The sequence below is a fragment of the Mirounga leonina genome, unplaced genomic scaffold (assembly GCF_011800145.1).
Source record: "Mirounga leonina isolate KUSES-001 unplaced genomic scaffold, KU_Mleo_1.0 Mir_154, whole genome shotgun sequence".
Lineage (NCBI taxonomy): Eukaryota > Metazoa > Chordata > Mammalia > Carnivora > Phocidae > Mirounga > Mirounga leonina.
Window position 1 is genome coordinate 27,223,993 of NW_023270389.1, and position 13,591 is coordinate 27,237,583.

A 13,591-nucleotide genomic window follows, 5' to 3' on the forward strand; every position below is an offset into this window, starting at 1 on the left:
AAAGAGGCTATGGGACAAAATGTTGGAAAGAGAAAGCCCAACCCTCCAGGAAACCGCCATTGGAGTGACCCTGTGTTTTCCTGCCAGAAGAGACTAAAGGACAAAATCCCACTGGAGGCCTCTACTTGGGATGGGTGCGGGATCAAATGAGGTGAAAGAATGGTCCTGAGGCACCAAGACAGGGCCAAGTGGAATCCATCTCTAGTCACATAATCATTTGGTTTATTTACCCCTGTTTTGGGGGTTTGATTGGCCTGGAAATGTCCTTTGGTCAACCCTAGTTTCTCCTTTTAAGTTTACAAAGGCCCCTGTGTGCTTCACTTTTACCCACATTCGCTCATTTGTTCTGGGAGTGACTAGGAGAAATCTCTTGCTCAAGAAATCAATATGGAGGATGGAAGGAAGGGCCTGATCTCAAGAAGTCAGCCAGAGATTAAAGCCTTTGAGTGTTTGAGTGTGCATGTATATACATGCCTGTATGTGTGTGAATATGTGTGTGTGTGTGTGCATGCCCCCGAAAGAAGCCTGCAGTATGAAGTCAGGGTGGGAGGGAAGACTCCAAGAATGATCTGGGTGTAGCTCAGCCTGGTCTCACCAGGTGCCTGTAACAGCAGGGGCTGGTCTGAGCTGTAGGATTTTCTCTTACATCACTTTTTTCCTTCTCTTCTCACCTCTGTGGACTCTCCATACTCATGAATGCCCGGACCGCGCTCCTGGTAAGTCTTGCCCAGGGTGGGTGGGGCCTGAGCTGGGGAAGTGTTGGGGAGGGGCTACCAAGGGAAGCACCTCTCCCCTACCTCAAGAAGCTCCAGAGCATCGGCGTGGTGCCTGGCCTCATAGGACTGTGTCTTGCAGGGAGAGAGTCACACCCGAACCGGAACCGTGTCTTCTGGACACAGGCTGGGGTTCTGAGGGGCTGCCTGGGGGCTTTGAGGGGCTGTGGCAGAAACAAGTCCCCAGGACAGTGCCACATTCCTACTCCTCGCCCCACACCCGGCTCCGAGTCAGGGTGGGCACAGAGGGGCTGGCTTCCCATTGGCCCTGCACCAGCCAGGCTCCGTTCTCTCCTTTTAACTCACCCCTCCTCTTGCGCAGCCCCCACAGGACGATGACGATGCAGAGACCGGCCTGACAGAGGGAGAAGGTGAAGGAGAGGAAGAGAAAGAGCCAGAGAATCTGGGCAAACTGCAGTTTTCCCTGGATTATGATTTCCAGGCCAACCAGGTATGAGGGCTGGACTGGGGAGTGAAGTGGGGGATGGGGCAAAGGGTTGGGATCTGGGTGGGAGGGGGATAGAAACCCCACACTCCCACACCCCTCACCCCTACCTTGACCCATGGACATTGCTCCTTTTCATGGCGTGGGGTGGGCTGGAAACCCTAGGCATGTACCCCGAGACATTGACTCTGCCTTGGCCACCAGCGTGCCCTAGAGAAGGTTCCCTGGCTCAGATGGGCTCTGCTGTAAACTTGCCCACCGACCTTGGGCAAATCAGTTGCCCTCTCAGTTTCCGCTTCTACTGATACCATGCCAAATTCCTGGCGCTGGAGATGGAGACCGGTTTTCTTCTCTAGCACCAGCCTGTTCCCACCTCCCCAGCTGCCCGCCGCTGGGGAAGGGTTGGTGAGTGCTGGGTCCGGGGCCAGGTCTGGTGGTGGAGCAGTCCTGAGACTCAGGGCCCCCTTGTTCTCTCCACAGCTTACCGTTGGTGTTCTGCAGGCTGCTGAATTGCCTGCCCTGGACATGGGAGGCACCTCAGACCCTTATGTCAAAGTCTTCCTTCTTCCAGACAAGAAGAAGAAATACGAGACCAAAGTCCATCGGAAGACACTGAACCCTGCCTTCAATGAAACTTTCACCTTCAAGGTGATGCCGGCGGGAAGGATAATGCCAGTTCCCTCCCCGATCCCAATTCCATTTGAGTTCTGCAGATCTTTCCTTGGTCCTTAGCCATGGCTAAGGCCCTGGAATGAGCTCAGGCTGGAACAATGGCAGGTTGGGCTGTGGGCTTATGTGTGAGGTCACAGCTCAGGCTCCTGTAGGACTGGGACATCCCCCCTTCCCACACACATTCTGCTCCACCAGACCCCGAAGTCTTCTCTCTGTCTCTACAGACTCACTGGGAGTCCGTGGGCTATCGGGAAGAGAGCTCAGCCCCAGGGTCCTGCCCACAGCAGCCCCTGGAGGTGCGTGAGTTGCTTTGACCCCTCTCTGATCCTGCTTGTGCCCTGCAGGTACCATACCAGGAGCTAGGAGGCAAAACCCTGGTGATGGCTATATATGACTTTGACCGCTTCTCCAAACACGACATCATTGGGGAGGTAAAGGTGCCTATGAACACCGTGGACCTTGGCCAGCCCATCGAGGAGTGGAGAGACCTGCAGGGCGGGGAGAAAGAGGAGGTGAGAGGTGGAAGACGAATGTGGCTGCCTACCTGGGTTACCACCTATTGGCATGACAGGGAGAGGGCGGGCTTTAGAGTTGGTGAGCCGGGTTAGGATCCCAACTCCACACCTCCAGCTGTGTGACCCTGGGTACGCCACTTAATCTCTTTAGACCCGGGTTCTCTCCTGTAGTCTGTTTTTGCAGGTGAGAATTACCTATCTCTGTAATGCACCTGACACCCAGTAGGCATTTGGCATCTAGTAGGTGCTCAAGTAAAGGAGAACACCATTATTATTTTACTCCTAAGGTCCTGCTGTCACTTAGGGCCAGTGATTCATGACTTTGTGCCTCAGTTTACCCACAGGGAAAGCCCACATTTATTATAAAAGTTTCTCAGTATGGGGGCTTGTCCTCCCAGCAACTGCTACAGCATTCAATCACTTACCAAACACTTACTGAGCACCTACTGTGTGCCAAATACTCCATTTTAGCCACTGCTCCTTCCAGGCATCGGTCCTTTGTCTCGGCCAAGCCCCTGCTCTGTGCCCAGCACAGTACCAGGTGGTAATGGAGGGGGTGAGAAGAGACACTTAGGACACCCTTCCTTATCTTGGGGCTCACGCTGTGTGAGAGCAGGGCCAGCACACCTGAGCTGGGATATGGGTGAGGTGGTCTGAATTGGCCCCGGTGGCCCCGTTTCTGAGAAGCTCGACTCTGGCGTGATGTTGGCAGAGCTCCTAGGACTCAGCAGCCCTGGGTTCTCATCCTGCCTCCAGTGCGAAATTGTTGTGGGGCTTTGTAGAACTCTCACTGGTCACAGAGAACCCTCCACTTATCTATGTGAAAGCGTTGCGGGGACAGTAACCCAGGAAAAGGGACGCAAAGTGCGTTGAAGACCACGGATCACTGTGCCAGTGAAACGGTTGTTGGGAGCTACCTCCAGGGCGGGAGGGGTCAGGGAGGAAGACCTCAGAGACACTCAGCTTCGCCGTGTCCTTGGAAATGACCCTTTCCAGTGCACCACACCCACTCCTTCCCCCCTCCCCTGGGCCTGGGGTGGGAGCCCGGCCACACCCCGAGCCCCCGCCTTCCCCTATCACGCACACACTCCTGCCCTCCTGCCCGCAGCCTGCGCTCCTTCCACTCACTCCTGAGGCCATGGCTCCTGCAGCCCCACTCTCAGGACTTTGTTGAACTGCAGCAGGAGGCCCCCGAACCTTCTCAAACGTCACAGACGTGGGGACTGGGGACCCAGAGAGCTGGGGAGGCGCCACTGTCTCGCTAGTCTCGGCAAGAGGGGGGTGAGCCGCGTTGGACGCGGAGAGATGACCCTGAGTCCTGCTCTCCCCACTGGGCAGCCAGAGAAGCTGGGCGACATCTGCACCTCCCTGCGCTATGTGCCCACGGCCGGGAAGCTCACCGTCTGCATCCTGGAGGCCAAGAACCTGAAGAAGATGGACGTAGGCGGCCTTTCAGGTACATGCAGGGCTTCTGGCTGCCACTGAGTGGCACCAGCGAGCCAGTCACGGCCCAGAGCCCTCTGTTCACACACCTGTTAGAGCCACACTTTCCTGCCCTGGGACACAGAGGATACGTCAGAGCAGCTGGGGGTCTTGAGGGCAGGACCGTGGAGCAGGAGACGCCTGGCCTTCCCTCCTTTCTCCAAGGGTCCCCTGCCCCCGCTCTGAACTGCCGGGCAGTATGGACCATGCAGGAAAGGATCAGAGAAGCTTCATCTCCCAGATGAGTTAGTGACTTCTCCCAGGGAAGTGTAGGAAGGGGACGGGGTGCAGCCCAGAGCTTGCCTCTCTGTCGTGTCACCGACCATCTGGGACACTTCTCCAGGAGAGGCCCTGCTGGCTCTACCTTGGAAGGGGACTGCAGGGTGGGGAGCGCTCGGAGCAGGGCTGACCCACAGCACGGGGTCTGCTGGCCCCAGCTCTGTCACTGACCGGCTGTGTGACTGGGGACACGTCATCTCCCTTCTGTGGGCCTCAGTTTCTCAGCTGCAAGGTCTGGAGGATTGGACCGAATCAGGGATGGCAGATGTGTGTGGTGTCTTTAGCATTCCTCTGTCCCCTGCCCAGACAGATAGCACCAAGTGACCCCCTTACTCCTTCTGGATGAGGCCTTCCTTAGTCTCAGGAATGGCCCCCATCTAATGCTCCAGGCAGCCACAACCAGTCAGCCCGCGGTGGTCTTGGAAGTGCAACTTTCTTGCTGGCCCTGAACTAGACACTTACTTTGCTTCTTTTGGACTCAGCAGCCTGTGCCTCAGGGCTTGCTGGGCTCCTGGCCTTGGTCGGTGGGCGCTCTGGGAGGCGAGTGCATTTGGTGGGAGGGTGGGGGTGGCTAAGGGAGCCTCTCTGGGGCTGGGATTCTCCCTGCACAGACCCCTACGTGAAGATCCACCTGATGCAGAATGGCAAGAGGCTCAAGAAGAAGAAGACGACGGTGAAGAAGAAGACCCTGAACCCCTACTTCAACGAGTCCTTCAGCTTTGAGATCCCCTTCGAGCAGATTCAGGTGCTTGGGTTTTCGGGCACAGAAGCACAAGCGGGTGGGGGCGGCACGTGCCCTCGTGGGGGCTCAAGGGAACTCACCCAAAACCTCAAGCTGCCTCGCTCAGGCGGGGAGGGCTCTGGCTCTCACTGTCCCATCCTGGGGCCTCCTTCCCGGGGCCCCTTCTACAGCTTCCCCCGTTCCTGAGATGAACATGAACTATTCAAAACAAGTCATTCCTTTAGGCCTGGGGGGCAGCCGAGGGTGCGGTGCGCCCGTGAGGTTGGAGCTGCCGAGGAGGCGGGGGCAGCCTCATCCTCTTCCTGCTCTTCCTGGTCCAGCCACTTCCCGTCTTGCTCATCCTTCCCCCTCTTCTGCTGCTCCCTAGGTCTGCCCCCAGCTACCCCACCGCCCCCTTCCTCTCTCCTCTTTCCTTCCATCCTTCCCTTCTCTTCTCTCTCCTTGCTTCCTCCTGCCAGCAAGCTCTGTAAGTGTTGGAGGCGAGATCCGTGTTTTACCCCGAGCGGCCGTGAGTGGGATCTGAACATGGCAGGACCAGATACCCACCCAGCCGTCAGGGGCTTGCAGAGTGCTGGATCCTCTTGGAGTCTTGGTCTCTCCCTCTTTGGAGTGAACTGCCCCCTCTTCTCTCCCTCTCCCTGCACCCCCTGCCGTCCCCTCCTTAGGGCTGGGAGGAAGGTGTGCCAAGGGAATCGTCCGAGCTGGTGCTGTCATCTATGGAGAATTCATCAAGGGGATAAGGGGCAGCTCGGTGATAATGTTAGACCACGAGGGGTCGTCCTTGTGGAAGACTTAAGGTGGATATAAAGGGAACTGGCCCAGGGGGTTCAAATTCGACGTGCCTAAAACCAGTATAATGATCTTCCCCATACGGCTCCCAGCCAAACCTGCTTCGTCTGCCTTCTGTTTTCAAGTGAGAGACCAGGGCATCATCTCAGACCCTCTGCCCTTTTTCTTTCCTTTCTCATTTATCCCACATACTTTGCTGAGCACTCCCTAAGTGCCAGGAACTCGCGAGGTGCTGGAGAAACATGTGTAGAAGACACAGTCCTTGCTGTCCGAGGACCTCACGGTCGGGAGGGGCGGCAGTAACAGGCCAGCGAAACACAGGGAGAGGGGGCTTCAGCGTGAGCAAATGCAGAGCACGGTGAACGACACAGCTGAGGCTTGCTGGAGCAAGTTTGGTCCTAAAGGATGAGCCTGAGTTGGTGTGGGGGGGGGGGGCAGGCCAGAGGAAGGTACTGATTGTCCCCTCAGCCAGTCCGACTGACCACCAAGTCCTCTTGATTCTCTCCCCTCAACACCTCTCCAGTCTGGCCCCTACTTCCATTCCCATTGCCCTGCCTTGGTTCAGGCATTCATGACCCCCCGCCCCTCCCAACCCCACCGCGGCCCCGCAGCCAGTCCCAGTCCCCCTCCAGTGAATCTCCCACCTCGGCGCCAGGGTTCTCTTCCTGAAATTTCCGTGCCACTCCTCTCAGAAGCCTTTGGGAGCTTCCTGCCGCTCGGCTGAAGAATAAAAGCCCATTCGTGGGGGGCTGCTGGCCCCATTTCCGCCTTGTTGCTTCTCACACTCTACCTCAGTGGCTCTGAACTTTGTCTGTTTCCCAGACGCCAAGTGCACACTTGTGTTTCTGGCCTTGACCCAGGCTACTCTTCCTTCCTGGGATCCTCTTCTCTCTCTGCCTAGAAAAGCCCTCACCCTCACCTCCCAGTTCCTGTGTCACCTCCTCTGTGAAGCTTGTCCTGTCAGTGTCTGTCACTTGGGGTTGTAGGTGTCTCAGTACGTGTCTGCTGCTTTCGTTAGAGGCGATGTTCACCTTTTCCCTTTTCCTCCCCGCCCTCCACCCCAGGCCCTCAATGGCGGGCGGAGCACGGCACATGCTCAGTAGGTGCCTCTCGGCAGAAACAAAGGCTCTTTCCAGCAGGTGTGGTCTCTGCCTCCGTGTAAGTTCAGTCTCAGTTGGAGCCAGAGAGGGAAGCAAGGTGCCCTGGGAGGCCTCTCCTTGCCGAGCATGTGGAGTAGAGGATGGAGGAGGACGAGTTTGGTCGCGGGATCGCTCATTTTCACCTGCCAACCTCCTCCCTCCTTTGTTTCCCCACAGAAAGTCCAGGTGGTGGTCACCGTGCTGGACTATGACAAGCTGGGCAAGAACGAAGCCATCGGCAAGATCTTTGTGGGCAGCAACGCCACGGGCACAGAGCTGCGGCACTGGTCCGACATGCTGGCCAACCCCCGGAGGCCCATCGCCCAGTGGCACTCGCTCAAGCCCGAGGAGGAGGTGGACGCACTCCTGGGCAAGAACAAGTAGGCAGCAGCGGCCGGGACCCCGCGCCGTGACAGACACGGACAAGATCCAGAGCTATCAATACCTCAGTTATGCGACCTTAGAGGTTTTCTTTCTCATTTGTTTGTGGCTGTGTCCCTGTTCTTCCTTCCTTTTCTCTTTTTAAAGACCGACTTCCCTCTGATGGCCGTGTGAGGAGAGTCCCCTAACAGGTGAAAGAGAAGCCTGGCTCTTTTCTTCGTCCCAGGAGCTGTCCTTGCTGCATGCCCTGTCGCGTGTCCCTCTCACTTCTTCAAAGCTTCACTGAAGCCTCACCCTGAGTGAGGCCCTCTTCCGGCAGAAAGTCGCAGCACTTCCTGTTTTTTGAGCATTCTGGACCAACAAAATGGCAGCACATCCTGTTTCCTGACAGGAAAGGCGACACAGTGGCCTATGCTGTGTGTGTGTATGTGTGGGTGTGAACGCGTGCGTGCGTGTGCACCCGTGTGTACGCATGTGCGTGCATGTGTGTGAGCATCTCTCTGCGTTCCTGGAATGAGCCATGGACGGTAAAGTTGTGTGGGAAGAGAAGGCTCTTCACGGACCCTGAAATGAAGACACGTCCACTGTCTAAGTGGGAGATCTTCCGTCAGCTCGTGGAGAGGGCTCAGAATCCTGGTCAGAAGCCAGAAGCTCCCGTACTCCTTGTGGGTGGCTATCTGGGAGACCAGATGTGGAGACTGGATTTGTCCAGAACTAGGACCAAACCCCTGATGCCATCACAGACTTCCTCCTGTCAGGCATAGTTTCCCCACAAGTGTGGTTTCTGGGACATTCATGGACATGAACTATTCACTAGATTGGTCAGGCTCTAACAGGGACCATCACTCCTGGGACCTCATATGTTGATGACAGTTAACATCAAACTATGAAGAAACAAGACCCATTACCTAGAAAGACCAAATGAAACTCCTGGATCTTCTTCACTCCCTTCCAGTGGGAAACACAGATGCTTTCTCCCTTTCCAGAATTTAAGCTATGCGGTTCATTTGCATTGATTCCCCATGATGCTTTTGCTTCTGTTTTCTCTTTTAATCTAAATGGAGCAACGCTATCTGAAGACTGTTATCTGTACAGAGCCAGAGAACTCTAAAAGAAGGTTTAAATATTCTTAGTTCCCCTGAGGTCCAGGTAAGAAGGGGAGGATGGCGGACAGATGGCAGAGATTTCCCGGATGAGATAGGTAGGAGTGCTGAGATTCCCCCCAGCTCCCACTCCTCTGCCTTCCATGCCAGACAGCTTATGGGTAGCTGGTGTGGCCCAAGGAGACCTGTGGGGAGGCCCCATCCTACCATTCCTTAGGGAGGCTTCTCTCTATGAATGCCAAGAAGCAGGATATCCATTCCAGATGGGTGGTGGAGGACACCTGCTGGGGTTTCTACCCCGCACTCAGTTGTGTCCCATTCCCTCTTCATCTTTTGTTCCCAGCACTGATAAAAAGCCATATATATGTTAGTCAAGTTTGCACTGAGCCTCCTTCCAAACATTCAGCCTGGGCAAGAGAGTTAGGCCCCACATGGCCTGAGGCCAGCACCACTTCCTTCCGCCCCTTCCTCCCATCCTTGCCTCCCTTCCTTCAGCCTCTCTCTTCCATCAATGAAGCCCTGAGGCCCCTGCCACTTCTTCATCACAGAATACTCATAGCTTTCTCAGAACCTTGGGGATCTCTCTCCCGGCAAAAATTCCTGTCGTGCCCCATCTGGGCCACCTCAGCTTCCTGTAGGTACCTGAGATAGATGGACAGTGTTAGAGAAAATCAGGCTTTGAGGATCCACATGAAGAAGGTGCAGAGTGTCTTTTTATCTTGTTAAAAGAAAGATGGGTTTTTTGTTTCTGCTGTGCCATGTTTTTTGGTTAGAGTAGGGGATGAGGGAACACCTCCACCAGAACCAGACTGGGAAGCGGGTTTCAGGCTTGTTCATCTCTCAGAGACCCTTCTCCTTCTTGCTAGTGGCCCTTGGTACATGGGAGATTGTATTTTACTGGACCCTGTGTGAGTGTGGGTGTGTACTTAATGATGAGAAGGTTGGACTCTGACAAGGACTGTGAGCTTTGGTCCTTGGGACCAGAGTTTTGGTCATGGTAGAGAGTTGTAGGAAAATAGGGTGCCTTCAGAATCTGGCTGACTGCAGCATAAGATGTCCTGGTATGGACATCAGAAGTCACTGGACTCTTCTCCCATCCCCAGAGCTGTGGGATTTTGGTGCTTTCTCAGGGTCTCTCTCCCCAGCATATCCCACAACCCTTGTTCATAGGACCTCCCTGTCAATCTCATCTTCCTTACCTTCATTCTTTTGCCCTTTCCCAATGTACTTTCTACTACGTGAGAGTCTTCTCTGCCCATGAACCTCATTCAGCCCTTCCAGAGCCCAAGATATGCCACTCTCCTGATGGGGAGGAAAGGAAATGGTGGGTGCCTCTGGTGGTTTGGGTGTCCATGTGCCAGAAGACGGGCTGGGTTTTGTTACTCTGGGCTCACCTCTAGTGAGCAGCCTTGAGGGGTGGGGACAGGTTGCTGAGAGACTGAGTGTGGGCAACAATTCCTCCCTCCCACCCACCTAGGTTCCGGCTGGGCCTCGGATGGGCACTTGGCCCAGATGAGCCATCCTAGTGAAGGCATCTGTCCAGGTCCATGAACTAGGCAGGTGAACATACCTATGCTTGTAAGTTTTCTACATCTGAGGGGTGATGTTACCTGAAGCACGGAGCATCGTTCTGGACCCTCACTTCCGTGCAGGTTTATTTCTGGGGATGTTAGGATGCTGGGGTGTATGCCCTAAGTAGGAGAGAGTTAGTTCTGGCTAGTGAGGGGTTCTGGAGGCCTCTGAGGCTGTGAGTTCTCACTCCCAAAGTCTATTGCAGACAGGAAAATAGGATAGAAGTGATTTTTTCCACATGAACTGAGACCATAAAGACCCAAACCCAATCCCACCCAGAACTGGGGTGAGGCCAGAAGGCTCAGTCCTCTCCTTTCTGCTTGAATAATCATTCCAGAAGAGAAACTAACTCTGCCAGAGCCATATGCAGATTTTTGGACTTTGGAAGCGGAAGCTGAGGCCTGGGGGAAGCAGGGTAGAGAACACTCGGGCAGCCCCAGAGAGTGAGTGAGCAGGTGCTTCGCATGAACAAGAGAAGTGCCTTTGCAGGGATCCCTCAGCTGGAGGATGGGACAGCAGGGATTAGAGCATAGTCTCAGATCCTGATCTTTTTTTCTTCCCAGGAAACCATACATAGCTGTGGTTCTGCAGAATCAGTCTGGGATGATTTTGCTGGCCCAGGGCTCCAGTGAGAGAGAAGGGAGAGGTTGTAGCAGTCCTCCTGTGGATAAAACCAGCTCCCTGAAAAACCAGCCTCCATGCAGTGGGGTGGTGGTGGGTGGAGCAGAGAGGTTGAGAAACCTCCCCTGGGGTTGGGAGTGAGAGATTCCACATTCCTTTAACATATGCTAATTCTTGGTCTCACCCAACCACATACAGAGAGAGACTGTCCTTTGTCCCTCCACACAAAGGTAGGAAGCGACAGAGCCAGGACCTGCCCTCCAACCCTCCACTCTGTCCCTACTCCCCTCCCCCTTCCCACCTGAGGCTGGTTGGGGGCCCTTTCTCAGAGCCCTGGCTGGTGGCAGGCAGGGAAGAGTCCCAAGGCCTGGTCTTCGTGGCTCAGAGTCCCACGACATGGTTGTCAGATTTGGCAAATAAAAATACAAGATACCCAGTTCGATTTGCATTTCGATAAACAGTACATAATTTTAAAGTCTAAGTATGTCTTAGGCAAATTTGGGACATACGATACAAAAAGTGATTTGTTGTTTATCTGAGATTCAAATTTAACTGGCCATCCTGTGTTTTATCTGGCACCCCTATTCTATGACCACTTCCCCCCTCTCCCCCTCAGTCCCAGGGGGCCAGAGACTGGTCACCAAGGATCTTACTTAACCTGCTTTTCGAGCTGCAATATTGAGAAGGGGACACTGTGACTTGAAGACACACGAATATACTTTATTTTTTAAGTGACAACAAAACAAGAACCTTCTGAAGCCATTTGAGCCTCATGACCCCCTCCGTGCGCATTTAGTTATATATAAAAGAAGATAGTGATCTATAAACCTATGAACTGAATCTTGTTTACTCAACATGCATGTCTCTGACTTTCTGTAAATAGCCGCATGGCCATGCTGAGAGTCCCCCTAACCCCTGCCCTCGACCCCACTTTACACAACTCGTTGAGGTCGCCCCTTCGATTTTATGTCACGTAAAGTCTTTGTCCCCAAGCCCCACCCTGTCTCACCCCATCGGGAACCCCCCAGTGGGAGCCACCGGCTGGGGGCGTCGGCGTCGGTTTCGGGCTCGGGCACCAGCCCTGCCTTCGGGGACGTGGGAGGACACTGGCGCCCCGAAGGCCCGTCCCCACCGCCTGCTGCAAATCCGTCTGCAGAGCTGACCCTCAGTGTAACGTGCGCTGTGTCCAGCCCGGGGTCTGCTGTCCCGGGAGCTTCTGTGTCCCGCGTATGTGTGCGGTGTGCCCCTTCCTCCCACTGTATGAATTCACTGAAAAGCCATAAAGGGGGCCTCCTGCTGGAGACCGCCCTTGGTTCCTCCCAGGAGCCCCCCGTGTCCCTCCGACTGGCTCCCCACAGAACACTTGTGAAGGGCTCACCTGCTGTCACCCCTCCCGCTCTCTCAGCCCCGTGTCATGAGGACGGATGGCGTCCAGGGCTTCTGGTCGAGTCCCAGGAGGCGTCCGGGCTGGCCCTGCCCAAGCGGGCTCCTCCACCTGGATTTGACAGTCCAACTCCATCTCCATCCTGCGTGTGGACAGGGCAGTGGGGGGGACGCCACAGTTTCGGGGCACTGAGGAGGCACCCAGGATTTTCGGGAGCAGCTAGTCAGCGGCTCAGGTTCCCACCCCCTCGGGCTTGACAGAACCAGCCCTGCTTCTGTAACACAGTGGGGTCAGGGCCGTGGGTGGCAATGCAGGAAGGCCTCTGGGGGCGGGGGTGCACTGGAGAACGCAGTGGGTTAGGCTCTTCCCACCGTGCTCCCTCCTGCAGGCTGACAGCGCCCAAGAGTGGGTGGCCTGAGGCCTGCAGACCCCCCCAGCCAGGAGCACCCTGTGGTAGAGAACTGGGGGAGCAGAGCTGGGGGCTCTGCAGGTCCCACATCACTCTGTTGTACCAGGACGGGCATGTAAGCTCCCAGCCTGCAGCTCCTGGCCCCATGGGCACGGCCGAGGGCAGACAACTCATGGGAATAATGCTAGGAGGCCTCGGGCATGGCGACTGGTAAGCGTGAGGAAGGAGAGAGACAAGAACGTGAGGAGGACAAGGCCGAAGGCGGCGAGGTGGGCTCTGCCCTTCACAAAGCACGACTTGTGAGCACGCAGAAGCCCCTGGGATCTTCATGCTGGGGACCATCTCCGGCTGGGCTGGGATCCAGAGCTTGGAGGAGTGGAGGGAAGACGTGTCTAGCCTCCCGCTAGCGCTCTCTGGGACCCTCCCACTCTCCACACCCACGGCAGACAGCGGTGCAGGCAAGAGTTGAGGGGGTCTGGCCTGGTGAGGTGGCAGAGCCGAGTGCATGGGGTCTCTCCATCCAGCCCTCCTCAGCCATCAGGATTCGAGGAGGACCCTCTTCAAAGAAGCTTGACTGTTCTGCCCTGACTCCTCCCCATCTAAGGACTTGAGTTGCTGCTTTCAGAAATCCCAGGGATCTGAAAACTTCAAAACCAGTGGGGGGCGGGGGGCGGGCAGACCCTAGCCTGCCTCAGGTCACCCCTGGAATGCATCGGCCCGCCAGGAACCCTGCCTTTGTCTCCATAGGAAGGACACCTGTGTAGCCCCCACCCCCACGCCTCGCCCCCCACCTCCTCTGCTTGGCAATGCTCTCCACACCCCCCTTATGTGGACTCTGTTGTTCTTGTCTGATCTCTTGTCAAATTGTTATTTTGTAATGAGCTGCGTCTCCTTATTAAAGAAATGAGCTGAAAGAAACCTGGGGGTGGGGGGTGTCTCTAGTGTTTGCCAGGCTGCAGGGAGGGGCCAGGCAGGAACTGCCTCCTGAGGGTCTGCATGGCGGCCGCGGGTGGGAGAGGGTTCTGAGAATCTGGCCTCGAGGCCAGCGCCTTCCTTCAGGGAAGCAGGACAAGGGGCCTGAGGCCTGTTCTCTTCTTGGGGATGCAGTCTGTGATGGGTGGTGGGGCACACATATCCTCATGACAGCTTTCTGGAGTCAGGGCCGTGGTGCTGGGGGACATGGTCTGGGAGGTTGGGGGATCCTCGATTCCTTTCCCCGTGGCCCTGGGCTTGGGGAAACAGCCACCTTCTGAGCGCCAAGACATGGAAGCTGGGCCTGGGGAAT

The 13,591-nt window shown here is 55.8% G+C and overlaps 1 protein-coding gene across 1 annotated transcript in view; it reads left to right on the forward strand.

Moving 5' to 3' along the window:
* SYT2 (synaptotagmin 2) overlaps positions 1-10,966 on the forward strand; it is a 103,882-nt gene extending 92,916 nt beyond the window's left edge. The window contains exons 4-9 of the mRNA XM_035010304.1: positions 1,105-1,224; positions 1,699-1,866; positions 2,235-2,402; positions 3,744-3,861; positions 4,778-4,911; positions 7,014-10,966. Coding sequence (XP_034866195.1) covers positions 1,105-1,224; positions 1,699-1,866; positions 2,235-2,402; positions 3,744-3,861; positions 4,778-4,911; positions 7,014-7,220 — 915 coding nt within the window. The 3' untranslated portion in view covers positions 7,221-10,966. The remainder of the gene's footprint in view (positions 1-1,104; positions 1,225-1,698; positions 1,867-2,234; positions 2,403-3,743; positions 3,862-4,777; positions 4,912-7,013) is intronic.
* The last annotated feature ends 2,625 nt before the right edge of the window (positions 10,967-13,591 follow it).